General features: G+C 39.2%; 1 protein-coding gene across 2 annotated transcripts in view; it reads right to left on the reverse strand.

Moving 5' to 3' along the window:
- Positions 1-13,584, reverse strand: part of NTN4 (netrin 4) — a 126,545-nt gene that overhangs the window by 13,726 nt on the left and 99,235 nt on the right. For both annotated transcript variants that reach the window (XM_068971195.1, XM_068971194.1), the window contains exons 6-7: positions 2,477-2,690; positions 1,901-2,016 (exon numbers count right to left, since the gene is read on the reverse strand). In XM_068971195.1, the coding sequence (XP_068827296.1) occupies positions 1,901-2,016; positions 2,477-2,690 (330 nt within the window). The remainder of the gene's footprint in view (positions 1-1,900; positions 2,017-2,476; positions 2,691-13,584) is intronic.

The following is a 13,584-nucleotide window of genomic DNA, read 5'->3' on the forward strand; positions in this document are numbered from 1 at the left end:
TTTCCCATGAAGTGATGAAGCTTTCGCCTGCAGAAAAGTATAAGCCATGATAGATTTGGCCTGAGGGCTGTAGTTGGCCTGATCTACTGAAACTCCTTCTCAAGTACACAATATAACATATGTAGGAAAACATTCATTGTAGCACTGTATGTAATAGTAGAAAATTGGAAATTGGTGATAACCTAAATGGCAAACAATGGGAGAATAAAAATGGATAAATCTAAAAAAATGAACACATTTAAGTAAAAATAATTTTAACAGGTAGGTAAGTTATCATGTACATAAGATTTTTAAAATATTACATAATATACTAATTATATACTAATTATATACTAATTACATAATATACTAATTTTATTTACTATGAAAGTGAAAGTGAAGTCGCTCAGTTGTGTCCGACTCTTTGCGACCCCATAGACTGTAGCCTATCAGGCTCCTCAGTCCATGGAATTTTCCAGGCATGAGTACTGGAGTGGGTTGCCATTTCTCCATGGGATCTTCCCAACCAGGGATCAAACCCGGGTCTCCTGCATTGCAGGCTGATGCTTTACCATCTGAGCCACCAGGGAAGCTCACTATTTACTATATATATAGTAAAATAGTAAAAATATGAAAGTGAATGGTGAACACCAAAATTCAGGTTAGCGGTTATTCTGTGGCATAAGAAAGGCTAATTGAGTTTGTAGATTGGTACACTTAGGGCTTCAAATGTATCTGTAATATCTTATAATTTAAATGAAAATATGGCTTCCCAGGTGGCACTAGTGGTAAAGAACCCATCTGCCAGTCCAGGAGACACAAGAGATGTGAGTTCAATCCCTAAGTCAGGAAGATCCCCCAGAGGAGGACATGGCAGCCCACTCTAGTATTCTTGCTTGGAGAATCCCTGGTGGGCTAAGTCTATAGGGTGGCAAAAAGTTGGACACAACTGAAGTGACTTAGCATATAATTATTGCAAAATTAAGATTTGATAGTATTACAAGGTGTTCATATGGGTGCTCATATCACAGTTTTGGTGTTTGTAATGTTTAATAATAAAAATATTTTAAAACTTAAGTTTTATTTGGATGATTTGGTGATCACTTTACAGCCAAATGCTGACAAGATTTTTTGTCCACATTTGTATTTTTGATAAAAGTAAGTTGGTGCTAAATAGAAACACTTGATTTTCTATGAGAAAAGAATACAGACAAGATGAACCCAGAAATTATGTATTCACACCAATATTACAGCATGCTCCTCAAATGACACAGCAGATAAATATCACAGCAAAACTGAATCAGAAGAGTAGTATAGACTTGATAAGCTCAAAGAATCATCTTTATGTAATAAACATTTGACTTCAGTAAAAATAATTTTTTATATTCAATTAATGTTGTTAATATGAATTTTATTAGTTTTATTTGGCTTATATTTAGTTTATAAAATTACTTTTTTTTTAGAGTTGTAACGAAGCTATAAACATAAGGCATTCATAGCTAGTTTTTGCTTTGTACATACTGAGTTACACTAGGTCTATAAGAATATTTTTCCTTTAAATGGATCTGTACATTTCCATCAAAACAGTATATTTTAGAGAGAAGGAAACACACCAAAGTAATAAGAGTGGGATAGTGAGATTTGGGTATTTTTTTTTACTGTGATATTTTGTGTTTTCCAATTTTTTTACTCTAACTATATATTATAGTTTTTTCTACTATATTATTCTACCAGCAAGAAAATTTAAAAAGCTTGTTTTATATTTAATAGTTTTATACTTATGGGGTTCACTACCTGGTTAACCTCAGAACTAAAGCATTCCCCTTATAAGATCCAAAATCTGTTCTCTGATTTGTCATGGATCACTGCTACTCAAGACCAGACCCAGAAATATCATCTCCAATTATACCTCTTGTCCCACCTGAATGTCGAAGTGCAGAAAATCCTTGCTCATCCTTCCACTCCCAGGTTGGCTCACTCTTATTGTGCATGGAATGGAAGTCAGGAACTTCATGATACCAGTCTATGTCTGTGCTGCTAATAAAATAGAAAATGAGGAAGAACGTATTAAGGAATTTCTTAGAACTTAAATGAAATGAATATAGAGATTTAAACCTTGTCAAAAATCCCAGGGATGGGGGAACCTGGTAGGCTGCCGTCTATGGGGTCACACAGAGTCGGACACGACTGAAGTGACTTAGCAGCAGCAGCAGCAAACCTTGTCAGCTATCTTCCTATCTTTTCACTTTTCAGAAATAAATAGTATCATAAAGGGCCTGTTGTTAAAAAGAATAATTCATCTTGCAAAATGAACGAGACCATCTCTAGAATCTTGCAAGCACAATTTACTTGACTCTGCAGTTTGACAAAAATTCTTTAAAGAGATGTGAAACTACATCTTTGCTCCTCCAGTGGCATGAAATTTTCCAGATCACCATCAGATCTTCAAAAGAATCTGAAAGACGCAGAGACGAGAGCAAGGGCCATGCTTGTTCACCTGCTGAGGCAGTCTCCTGTATGAGGGTCGCAGCTCCCCGCACAGTCACAAGGCCGGCAGCCGTAGTCTCCGAAGCCCCAGTACCCCACCATACACCTCTCACAATGTGGCCCTGCCACCCCAGGCTTGCAAGGGCAGTCACCATTGCTGGGGTCACAGAAGGTCACCGAGCTGAAAGGAAGGACAGCTGATCCAACTGGATGACAGGAACACACTATAACAGAGAAGACACAGAAGCACCAATGAGTGAACTGGTTATCTGCAGAGACTGGTCCCCAACTGTTTCCTCTCACCACACAGCATCTCTGAGGCTCCTCCTTTACTCACTTCATGTATGCTCAGTGAGTGAAAGCTAATTAAACTGCAGATAAGAAGACATCATCAGAAAAGCACATCTGCTGCTAAACCACCTAATTTATCATAAAATTAAAGGCATTAACATGAATGGCTTTTTGTCTGGCATGATAAGGATGAATAAGCAAAGAAGACAAAGAAGAAGCAGTTAGTGAGAAAGAAAAAAAAGTCATGAATACATGGTGTTCTGGAAGCCGAAGCTCCAAGGAGGTGGGCAACATCAACTGTGTTAAATGCTGTTAAGTCCAAGCAGATGAGGGGCAGGAATGGATCATTGCACCTGACAGCATGAAGACCACTGGTGTCCATGACAGGAGCAGTTTCAGTGTAATAGTGAGTAGTGAACCTCATTGAAGAAAACTCAGGAGAGAATAGGAGTAGAGGAATTTGAGCATGAACACAAACAGGGCTGTTGAGAGCTTTTCTATAAGGGCACAGAAATGTGGTGGTAGCTTAAATTGGAGATAGGAACTGAAGTGAAGGTTTCAGTTTTTGTCTGTTATGTTCGTTTTAAGATGGGGGAAATTACAGCAGGCTTGATGGTGGAAAAGATCCAGTAGAAAGGGGAAAATTGATCAGTAAAAGAGAGATGGGAGAATTTTTAAAGGGATATTTGGGCATACTTGGGTAAAGATAAAAGGATGGGATTTGGTGTAGAAGAGGAGGTGTTAGCCTTGGGTAAAAGCATAATTAGTTCATAGTAATAAGATGGAAGGCAGAGCATGTGGATACAAATGCAAGAAAGTGGATAAATGCCACGGTGGGAGCTGGGACTTTTCTTCTGACTGCTTGTTTTCTGGATGAAATAGAAAGCTATGTCATCAGGTGAGAGAGATGACGAAGAATGGGAGTGGGAAAGTGACTGAGAGACTTGGAAGTGAAGTATAATTGCCAGCAGCATAAAGGGCACCTTTTGAGATTAGTAGTCATGAATTTATAGTGACTTCGGACAAAATGATTAGTTGTTTCTTCAGTTCTGTACAATTAGGAGAGTTCAGATGTGGCATAGGAAGAAAGCTTGATTTGACTGGCTGAATGTTTGTGTCCTTCCCAATACATTTGCATGTTGAAGCCTAATCCCCACTGTGATGGTATCAAGAGGTGGGAGGCCTTTGGGATACAGTTTAGGGGAGATGAGATTGGTGCCCTTATAAGGGACAAAGAGCACAGAGCTCTCTTTCTCGTGAAGGATGTGAGGCAAAAACAGAAGTTGGCAGTCTGCGATCTGAAAGAGAGCTCTCACCAGAACCGGGTCATGGCTGGCATTATATTGCAGACTTAAACCTCCAGAACTGTGAGAAATAAATGTTTATGTTTAAGCCACCTGCCTGCCTGTCTGCTAAGTCGCTTCAGTTGTATCCAACTCTTTGTAACCCTGCAGACTGTAGCCCGCCAGATTCCTCTCTCCCTGAGATTCTCCAGGCAAGAATACTGGAGTGTTTTGCCATTTCCTCCTCCAGGGTATCTTCCCCACCCAGGGACTGAACATGTGTACCCTGTGGCTCCTGCTTTGGCAGATGGATTCTTTACCACTGAGCCATCTGGAAAGCCCTTAAGCCACCTAGTCTATCATATTTTGTTATAACAGCCTGTATAGGCTAAGACAGCTCTAGACAGACTAGAATCTATTATCACTATTTCTGCAAGGTCTTTATATTAATCAAGAGTCCTTCTCCTCAGCCCTATGGACAGAGAAGCCTAGTGGGCGCAACTTAGCACATATGCAATAGCCGACTAACAATGCTGTGACAGTTTCAGCTTCCTTGTTTCACGCCTTCCAGATAGTTAACCACTCTTTCTTCTACACTGCCTCTGTTCTTTGTATGTATTTCTATTTTGTGTGTATCACAGTGCATCATTATTATTTGTTTATGTGCCTGTCTCCTTTATTACTAGACTCTGAACTCATTGACAGAAGTGTCTTTATCTTCTTATTTTGGCTTTCTATACTCCAGAACAGAGTCCGGAATACAGTAGATGCCCAAACAATACAGTATTGTAAAGTAAAATAAAGTAAAATTAAAAAAAAAAAAAAAGAATTTATAGAATTGACGTGAAGGTCATTCCAGGCTGTGGGAGTCATATGTGAAAGGGCCTGTTTGGGGAATGTGAGAAGTTTAGTGTGTGTAGAGTGTACATTTAGGGGAAAGCAGTTGGAATTGATACCATTGTTACTGCTTAGTCACTAAGTCATGTCTGACTCTGTGACTTCATGGACTATAGCCTGCCAGGCTTCTCTGCCTATGGGATTTTTCCAGGCAAGAATACTGGAGTGGGTTGTCATTTCCTTCTCCAGGGGATCTTCCCAACTGATGAGGCAGAAGAAAAAGTGTTGAGTTAGGTTTAGAGCCAGACCGTGGCAGAACCTAACCTAAGAAGCTGAATTTTGTCTTATGGGTATAAAGAATCATGCACACTAGTTTCCTCAGCTTGTCTTTTGTTCTTGCTCTGATTGACTCTGCTTAGGTCAGATGTTCTGAAGAAGGTGATGGCACCCCACTCCAGTACTCTTGCCTGGAAAATCCCATGGATGGAGGAGCCTGGTAGGCTGCAGTCCATGGGGTCGCTAAGAGTCGGACATGACTGAGCAACTTCACTTCCACTTCACTTTGGTGACATCATAAAGAGACTACAGTAGGAAGGGGCTGATATCAGGGAAACCAAACAAATGAGAGAAAACAAGGAACTGAACTAAGACAGCAGATGAAGGAACAGGAGAAAAGGTTGGATATGAAAAACTTTTTTAATATTGAATTGCTAGGATTCAGGGGATGGATGATGAGGAAGAATGCATTGTTAAGGGACAACAGAAACTGAGGACGATTTTAAGGTTTCCAGTTTATGAAAGTGAATAGGGCAGGCTGGGGTAGGTGAATCCATGTTGGGGCGGAGACAAGGAAGAGAAGGAGAAAAAGATGAGTTCAGGGTTAGACATATTGAGATGTCTGAAGAATACACTAATAAGTTATACTGTGTATGTATGTGCTTAGCTGCTCAGTCATGTCCACATCTTTGTGACCCCATGGACTGTAGCCCACCAGGCTCCTCTGTTCAGGGGTATTCTCCAGGCAAGAATACTGGAGTGAATTGCCATGCCCTCCTTCAGGGCATCTTCCCAACTCAGTGATCGAACCCAGGTCTCCCACATTGCAGGTGGAATCTTCACCATCTGAGCCACCAGGGAAGCCCAATAAGTTATACCAAGCAACTGGAAATAATAATCTGAAGTGTAATAGAAGGTTGGAGTAACAAATACAGTTTTGAGAATTGTCAGCAGATGGGAATTGCAACTAGGACTACTGGATGAGATATCCCAGAGATAGTATACAGAGTAAGAAGATAACCAAAGTGGAACGCTGGTGAACACCCACATAGTCCAGAAAGTGGAGGAACAGTAACTCGTGAAGCAGATAAGGACCAGATAGAAAGGGAGAAGAATCAAGTAGGTGTTATTATGGAAACCAAAGGGTGAGAAAGTTTCAAGTGATTAACAATGTCAAACAAAGCAGAATGTGTAAGTCACATAAGATATATAATAGGACAGTAATGCTGTCACACAGGAGGGCATTGGTGACTTGGAAGAACAGGATCTGAAGAAATGGAGGTATTAATGGTATAATATTCTGTTCAGCAGAGAAGACAATGGCAACCCACTCCAGTACTCTTGCTTGGAAAATCCCATGGGCAGAGGAGCCTGGTAGGCTGCAGTCCATGGGGTTGCTAAGAGTCAGACACGACCGAGGGACTTCACTTTCACTTTCACTTTCATGCATTGGAGAAGGAAATGGCAACTCACTCCAGTGTTCTTGCCTGGAGAATCCCAGGGATGGGGGAGCCTGGTGGGCTGCTGAATATGGGGTCGCACAGAGTCGGACATGACTGAAGCAACTTAGCAGCAGCAGCAGCATTCTGTTTAGATCTCCTTCATTTTGTTAAGCCTATAATCATTAGGGTAGTAGTTTTCAAACCAGCAGGAATGTGAGAAGTCTGCAAAAATTCTATATATGTTGTATCTGTGAAACATACCCTTCCTTTCCTCTCTTATGCTCTCCTTGGTTGAGAACCACTAAAATAAGAACATGGAATATTGCCCTTTTTAAAAGCAAAAGGTTTAAATTATCTTCTTGGGACTATTTATTTATTTGCTCACTCAACCAACATGTGTTAGTTAATAATTCTAATGTTTATTTTTTGGGATCCAAAATCACTGCAGATAGTGATTGCAGCCATGAAATTAAAAGACGCTTACTCCTTGGAAGAAAAGTTATGACCAACCTAGATAGTATATTCAAAAGCAGAGACATTACTTTGCCGACTAAGGTCCATCTAGGCAAGGCTATGGTTTTTCCTGTGGTCATGTATGGATATGAGAGTTGGACTGTGAAGAAGGCTGAGCGCCGAAGAATTGATGCTTTTGAACTGTGGTGTTGGAGAAGACTCTTGAGAGTCCCTTGGACTGCAAGGAGATCCAACCAGTCCATTCTGAAGGAGATCAACCCTGGAATTTCTTTGGAAGGAATGATGCTAAAGCTGAAACTCCAGTACTTTGGCCACCTCATGAGAAGAGCTGACTCATTGGAAAAGACTCTGATGCTGGGAGGGATTGGGGGCAGGAGGAAAAGGGGACGACCGAGGATGAGATGGCTGGATGGCATCACGAACTCAATGGACGTGAGTCTGAGTGAACTCTGGGAGATGGTGATGGACAGGGAGGCCTGGCGTGCTGTGATTCATGGGGTCACAAAGTGTCGGACACGACTGAGCGACTGAACTGAACTGAACTGAACTGATGAAGTATTTGTAGTTTACAAAACACAACTACCCCTTAGTCAAATATTTAATGTCCTTCATACTATGGCCCTAACCCACTTTCCTAGTTTAACCTCTCATTACTCTCTTGCATATAGCCCTTATTGTAATTGAATGAGATGAATTCTTGGAGTTAGGCTTTATTCTAATTAAGTGGAAACCCAATCTTTCCTGCTTTTGTACCTTTATGAATCCCAATAGGGAAATCTTTTCTCCTACATCTATTTTTCAAAATTCTACACATCCTTTAAGATCTATTCAAGTATCAACCCTAAAGGTTGTCTCTGGAAGGCCATGGTCAAAATGATTCAACGATTTGGAGTAGTGGAAGTGCTCATGGTAGGAGCCCTGTTTGCATCTTTCTTATAAAGACAGAACCTCACGGTTGAAATTCAGTGATATTCAGAAAAGGTGTACCACCCTTCCTGCTGCAACCCCCTCCCACCCCACCAAGTATGAAGCCCAAAGCAGCCATTCCATTTATCCATCTAATGGGCAAGTTTACCTTAGAAATCATTCCCTATTTCAACATAGTTGAATATGATTTCATCCTTTATTTGAAACCTCTTAGTGCATTTAAAAATAGCATTGTTATAGCTCTGCTCACTTCTACTTTGCATTTCAGACAGTCAGGTGTCTACTTTTCTCTGACCAACCAGTATGTAAATTCCTTGAAGGTGAGCATGGGTTTCCCTCATCTACCCCCTGAAGTCTTCAGTGGAGAGACTTAGGCTCAACTCCAAGCTAATTTTTTAATCTTTATGAGCCTCACACTTCTATTTTACCAGGTTGTATTAAGAATTAAATGAGTCATAGCATATGTCCCTAGGACTTAACAGGCAGCTAGCAAATAGCAGATTCTGGCTACTCAACATAAGACTGTTTATTTGAATTAAAAGGCAGTGATGAAAAAGCTATTTACAAAGGGCAGCAGAGGAAAACACCATAATAGACATTGCTTGAAAAGATAACAGTGTGTGTGTTTGTTTAAGGCAGCATTTATTTATCTGTTCATTTATTCAATAGACATTTAATGAGCACTTACTGTGTGTTAAATACTGAACAGACTCCCAGGCACCGATTTGGTATTTTTGGCTCTTAAAGATATCCAGAATTTAGAAGAATAATTATTAGAAGATTAAAAAAAAACTTATCTAATGCAAGGAGAAAAGTAAACATTCTACCTCTAAAACACTGAGTTTTTCAGGAGACCAACTTTATTTCAGTTCATACAGTTATGGTGATTGCTGACATTAAATCCCCTGATATTTTTTCTTTTGGTTGGATTTTGTTATGAAAACATTAGGCATTTTCTCTTGATAGAAAAGTATTTTTGATTTTTCATTTGTTTTTAATTAAATAATTTGGAGAGATTATACAGTATGTAACATGAATGTATCAAAATGCTATGTGAAGATGTTTTAATTAAATCCCAAAATCCAATAGAAACATTTCATCATTTTGAGGTGACTAAACCAATAGCTACTGTATCACTCAGTTAAGTCAACTTAGTTTTTGACAGCAGACAGGGAACCAGAAGAAAGACAAGGCAGGACTCACCTATTGTATTATACGGTATTCCACCACTACCACCACTATCTTTTACTCTGAGGGAAAAATCCAGTCCTTTCTAGGATTTGACCTCTCTGTACTGCCATATATTTTAAAGCCTACACACAATTCAGGAATGGCCAGAGAAGAATGTGATTCTCCACGTGCTAGTGGATTTCTGTCAATGTGACTTTTCACATAATTAAAAGATAAAAATACCATTTGGAAACTATGCAGAATTAGCTCCAGGCAAAAGCCCCTGACACCTTTCATGGCATACTTTTTCAGACTGCACACTGAGGCTCGCCTTGCATTCCTATCTCCTGAAGTCTCTATGGCAAGCAATATCTGTTACATACATAATCTACATTTCTTATTTTCTTCCAAAATGGAAGTATATTTTCTCCTTGTTTGGGAGGAGGAGGGACAGTTCTTAGATTCTGGTTCAAGTTATGATCTTCCAACATAAACAGTAAGTGCTTGGCTTGAATTTTAGAATCAATAATTTACTAATTGTTGTAAATCAATAACTTACTAATTGTTGACTCTAAAAGTCAACCCAAACACTTACATTTTATGCATTCATTATGGTGAATATCAAATTAAAACCAAGGGGGCTTTCCTGGTGGTTCAGTGGTAAAGAATCCACTTGCCAAAGCTGAAGACATGTGTTTGATCACTGGTCTGGGAAGACCCCACATGCTGCAACTAAGAGTTCACAGGCCACAACTAAGACCTAGAGCAGCCAAATATACAAATTTTTTCAAAAAATTAGAACCCAGAGTGACATAAACCCTTGACATCACTTTTGTCTTCTCCTTGTTAGATATAAAACCCAATAGTAGAGATTGAACTAATACCATATACTATTATTCTAGTTTTAATTATTAGTTTCATTATCATTTGGGGGGTATTCAGCTGTGGTAAATTGTTCCCAACAGCCAAAATGGTGCTTTGAGTAGTAACCAGATATATTGGGTTGGCCAAAAAGTTCGTTCAGGTTTTCTGTACCATCTTCTATAAAACCCTGAATGAACCTTTTGGCCAACCCAATATTTAGGGGCTATGTGGCCTATCTAGGTAGCAAATTATTACTGGAATAAGTATTAATACCACTACCTCCAAAAAGAAAATTCACCTTAGGCTGCTCTCATACAACCATATTGACATAGCAAAATTATTAAAAAATGTCATTTTAATTCCTCATTACTGTCACGAGATTTCTTTAATAATGAAAACAACTTATTTTAAACAGTATGTTCTGTCTGGTATGTCCTATTATAAGAAAACATGACACAGTAACACAAAACTTCCAGAACAGATGAGACAGAGGAAACGAGTACTTCACAAAAGATTTCACAACAATTTTCCTTCAAATAATGAATTTAGATAATTACTAAATGTTGTACAGATCTTATTTACAGATACGTATTAGTAGCACCACATCTATTTTGTGATGTAGTGTCCCTCCACAGAGCATGTTACAGACAAGAGTGAGGAAATAAGGCTGTTTTTGTCTTAGAAAAGGTAAACATAAATAGAACAATAGATGAACACTTTTTAAACAACCTTGTGTATATATAGGGCTCTGAAACTAATATCTGTTTCAATCACAAATGCTGACGATAAATACAACTGTTTGGAAAGTATCTGTAATGTCTCAGGAAGATATTACCTACAATACAAAGACAATCTAATAGAGTTGGTAAGGGCAAAAACCTATAGTCAGATTAAGAGTTCAAATTCTGGTTATGTGGCTTACCCCTACCTCTTATATAACTGTGAAATTAACCCCCTCAAGTCTCAATTTTCTCATTCATGAAAGAAGAGTAATAATACCTATGCTACAGAGTTGTTTATTTGAGGATTAAATGAGATAATGTATATATGTAGCAATGTTTCAGGCATTTAGTGGCACCATATGATTAGGTAATCACTGTTCTTGTTATCTGCATGAAACATACTGGCTTTAAATGTCCACCATTTATTCATTTATTCATCAAACCTTTACCAAAGAGTTATTGAGCCTTGGTGTTAACATGAACTATGCTAGGAGATGAAGATACAAAGACAAATAGAGAGTTATATCTCTTCAGCTGCTGCTGCTGCTAGGTTGCTTCAGTCGTGTCTGACTCTGTGCGACCCATAGACGGCAGCCCACCAGGCTCCCCCGTCCCTGGGATTCTCCAGGCAAGAACACTGGAGTGGGTTGCCATTTCCTTCTCCAACACATGAAAGTGAAAAGTGAAAGTGAAGTCGTTCAGTCGTGTCCGACTCTCAGCGACCCCATGGACTGCAGCCTACCAGGCTCCTCCATCCATGGGATTTGCCAGGCAAGAGTACTGGAGTGGGGTGCCATTCCTTTCTCCTTATCTCTTCAAAGAGATATGCAAATAAATAATTGTTTAGTCGCTAAGTCAAGCCCAGCTTTGAGACCCCATGGACTGTAGCCCTCCAGGCTCCTCTTTTCATGGGATTTTCCAAACAAGAATACTAGAGTGGGTTGCCAGTTCCTTCTCCAGGGGATCTTCCCATGTCTCCTGCACTACAGATGGGTTCTTTACCAGTGAGCCACCAGGGAATTAAGTGTTAGAACAGAGGAAGACCAGGGTGAATGGAAACACAGAGAAAAGAATAAAAACTGCCTCATTAAAGATATGTGTCTTTTTAAGGAAATTAATTATCTAACTGGCTTTCAAAACAGGCCGAAATTCCTTGCTTTGCACCTGGGAGGAACCGGCAGCAAACAGCTTTATTGACTAACCTAAGTCCTATACGTTACTCACCCTGTTACATGTTCCCTTCTCTGTTTAAAAGAAAATTAATCAGCTATTACTCTTATTTTGTGGATCAAAGTATGTTGAGAAAAAGTAGGGTATTATCTACGGTCCTGCTGCTTATAGGGAGATACCCTGCAATGGAATGTAGGGCAAGAGTTACAGCTATCAATCTGCATAAATATAATAAGCATGTCAACATGGATACAGAATGGCCAGGAACATAATTGAAGAGCCATGGCTCCCTTTATTCTGATGGGGTTGCTAAAGCCTTTGGTGGTGGAGACCACTGCTGCCTTTTCACCTTTATTCCCATTTTCACTGCAGCTCAATGAGTCTACATATCATTCACTCAAAGAGTGATCCAGGATGCCAAGTGTGGGAACCACCTTGGGAACCACAGAAACCACCTGCTCAGTTTAGCATCTCACCTTTTTAAAAATTGTCAGGACTTTTTAGTATCACCTGATGGCTCTAGCTTTTGCCATTTTGTTAGTAAAATTTACACTGGGAGAAAAATACCCTGGAAGTATTTGCTCCTGATTTAGCTTTTCTAAAAACAGAACTCCAAGGTCAAGGCTCTCAGCTGGGAAAGAAGCTGCTCGTGAAGCCTTTTCACCACTGCTCAGCAACCATGCCTTCAGCAGCACCTTCCAGCCTCCCAACATTGTTTTCTCCTGAAAAGGCCAAGGCCCTACAGAATTTCTGATGGGGAATTTCTAATACCAAAGTCATTTCAAAAGTTGCCCAGCTTCCTGCCAAGGTTCTTAGAAGGAACAGGAAATGACTTTGAGATGCAGCTCCAAACAGGAGACAGTATGAACTGTCACTACTATATGAAGTGTGAAGTTAAGCATCAGATAAAATGAAGTTGTCTATTTTTTTGACATTATTTTCCCCTTCTACTATCAACTATTTTTTTTGCTAGTGGATGGATAGCTATAAAAAACAAAAAATTTGTACATGAATTTTACTCAAAGAAAATATGTTTTACCCCTTTATTCTCCTAAGGAGCATGTCTCTATTCACTTTTTAAGTGTTATACACATTGTGTTCAAAGATAGCTAGTTCCGCAATATTCAAGGTATATGTTCATTTAAAAAATTACACTAGAATAAACTTAATAAGAAAATAATCTAAATTAAGATTTAGATTATTTTGCCTATCAGTTACTAAACTGCAATGTCTCCTGAATTGTACATCCCACACAAAAGATAGAGATTCATTTATGCCTGAGATTTATCCATTCTTGCCTCTATTGAATGGCTTTTAAAAATAAATGGAAGGTATTTAAATATATTTCCTATCTGTCTTCTATAAGCTTTTAAATGAGTAATGCAAATAAATACAAAAGTCGTGCCCTTTATTTATTTATTTTTGGAATTGAATTGTTTGGATATAATCCCACTGGATTCTTATTTTATTTACTTATTTATGTATTTATTTTTGGCCATGCTGTGCAGTATTCAGGATCTTAGTTCCCCTACCAAGGGTCAGTCCATACCCCCTGTAATGCCTCCTGCAGCATCTTAACCACTGGATTGGCAGAGAAGTCCCCAGGCTGTTTATTTTTAATGCTTTACTATATGACCACTGCTCAGACCCTCAGTTTGATTT

Source organism: Capricornis sumatraensis, chromosome 4 (genome assembly GCF_032405125.1).
Source record: "Capricornis sumatraensis isolate serow.1 chromosome 4, serow.2, whole genome shotgun sequence".
Taxonomy (NCBI): domain Eukaryota; kingdom Metazoa; phylum Chordata; class Mammalia; order Artiodactyla; family Bovidae; genus Capricornis; species Capricornis sumatraensis.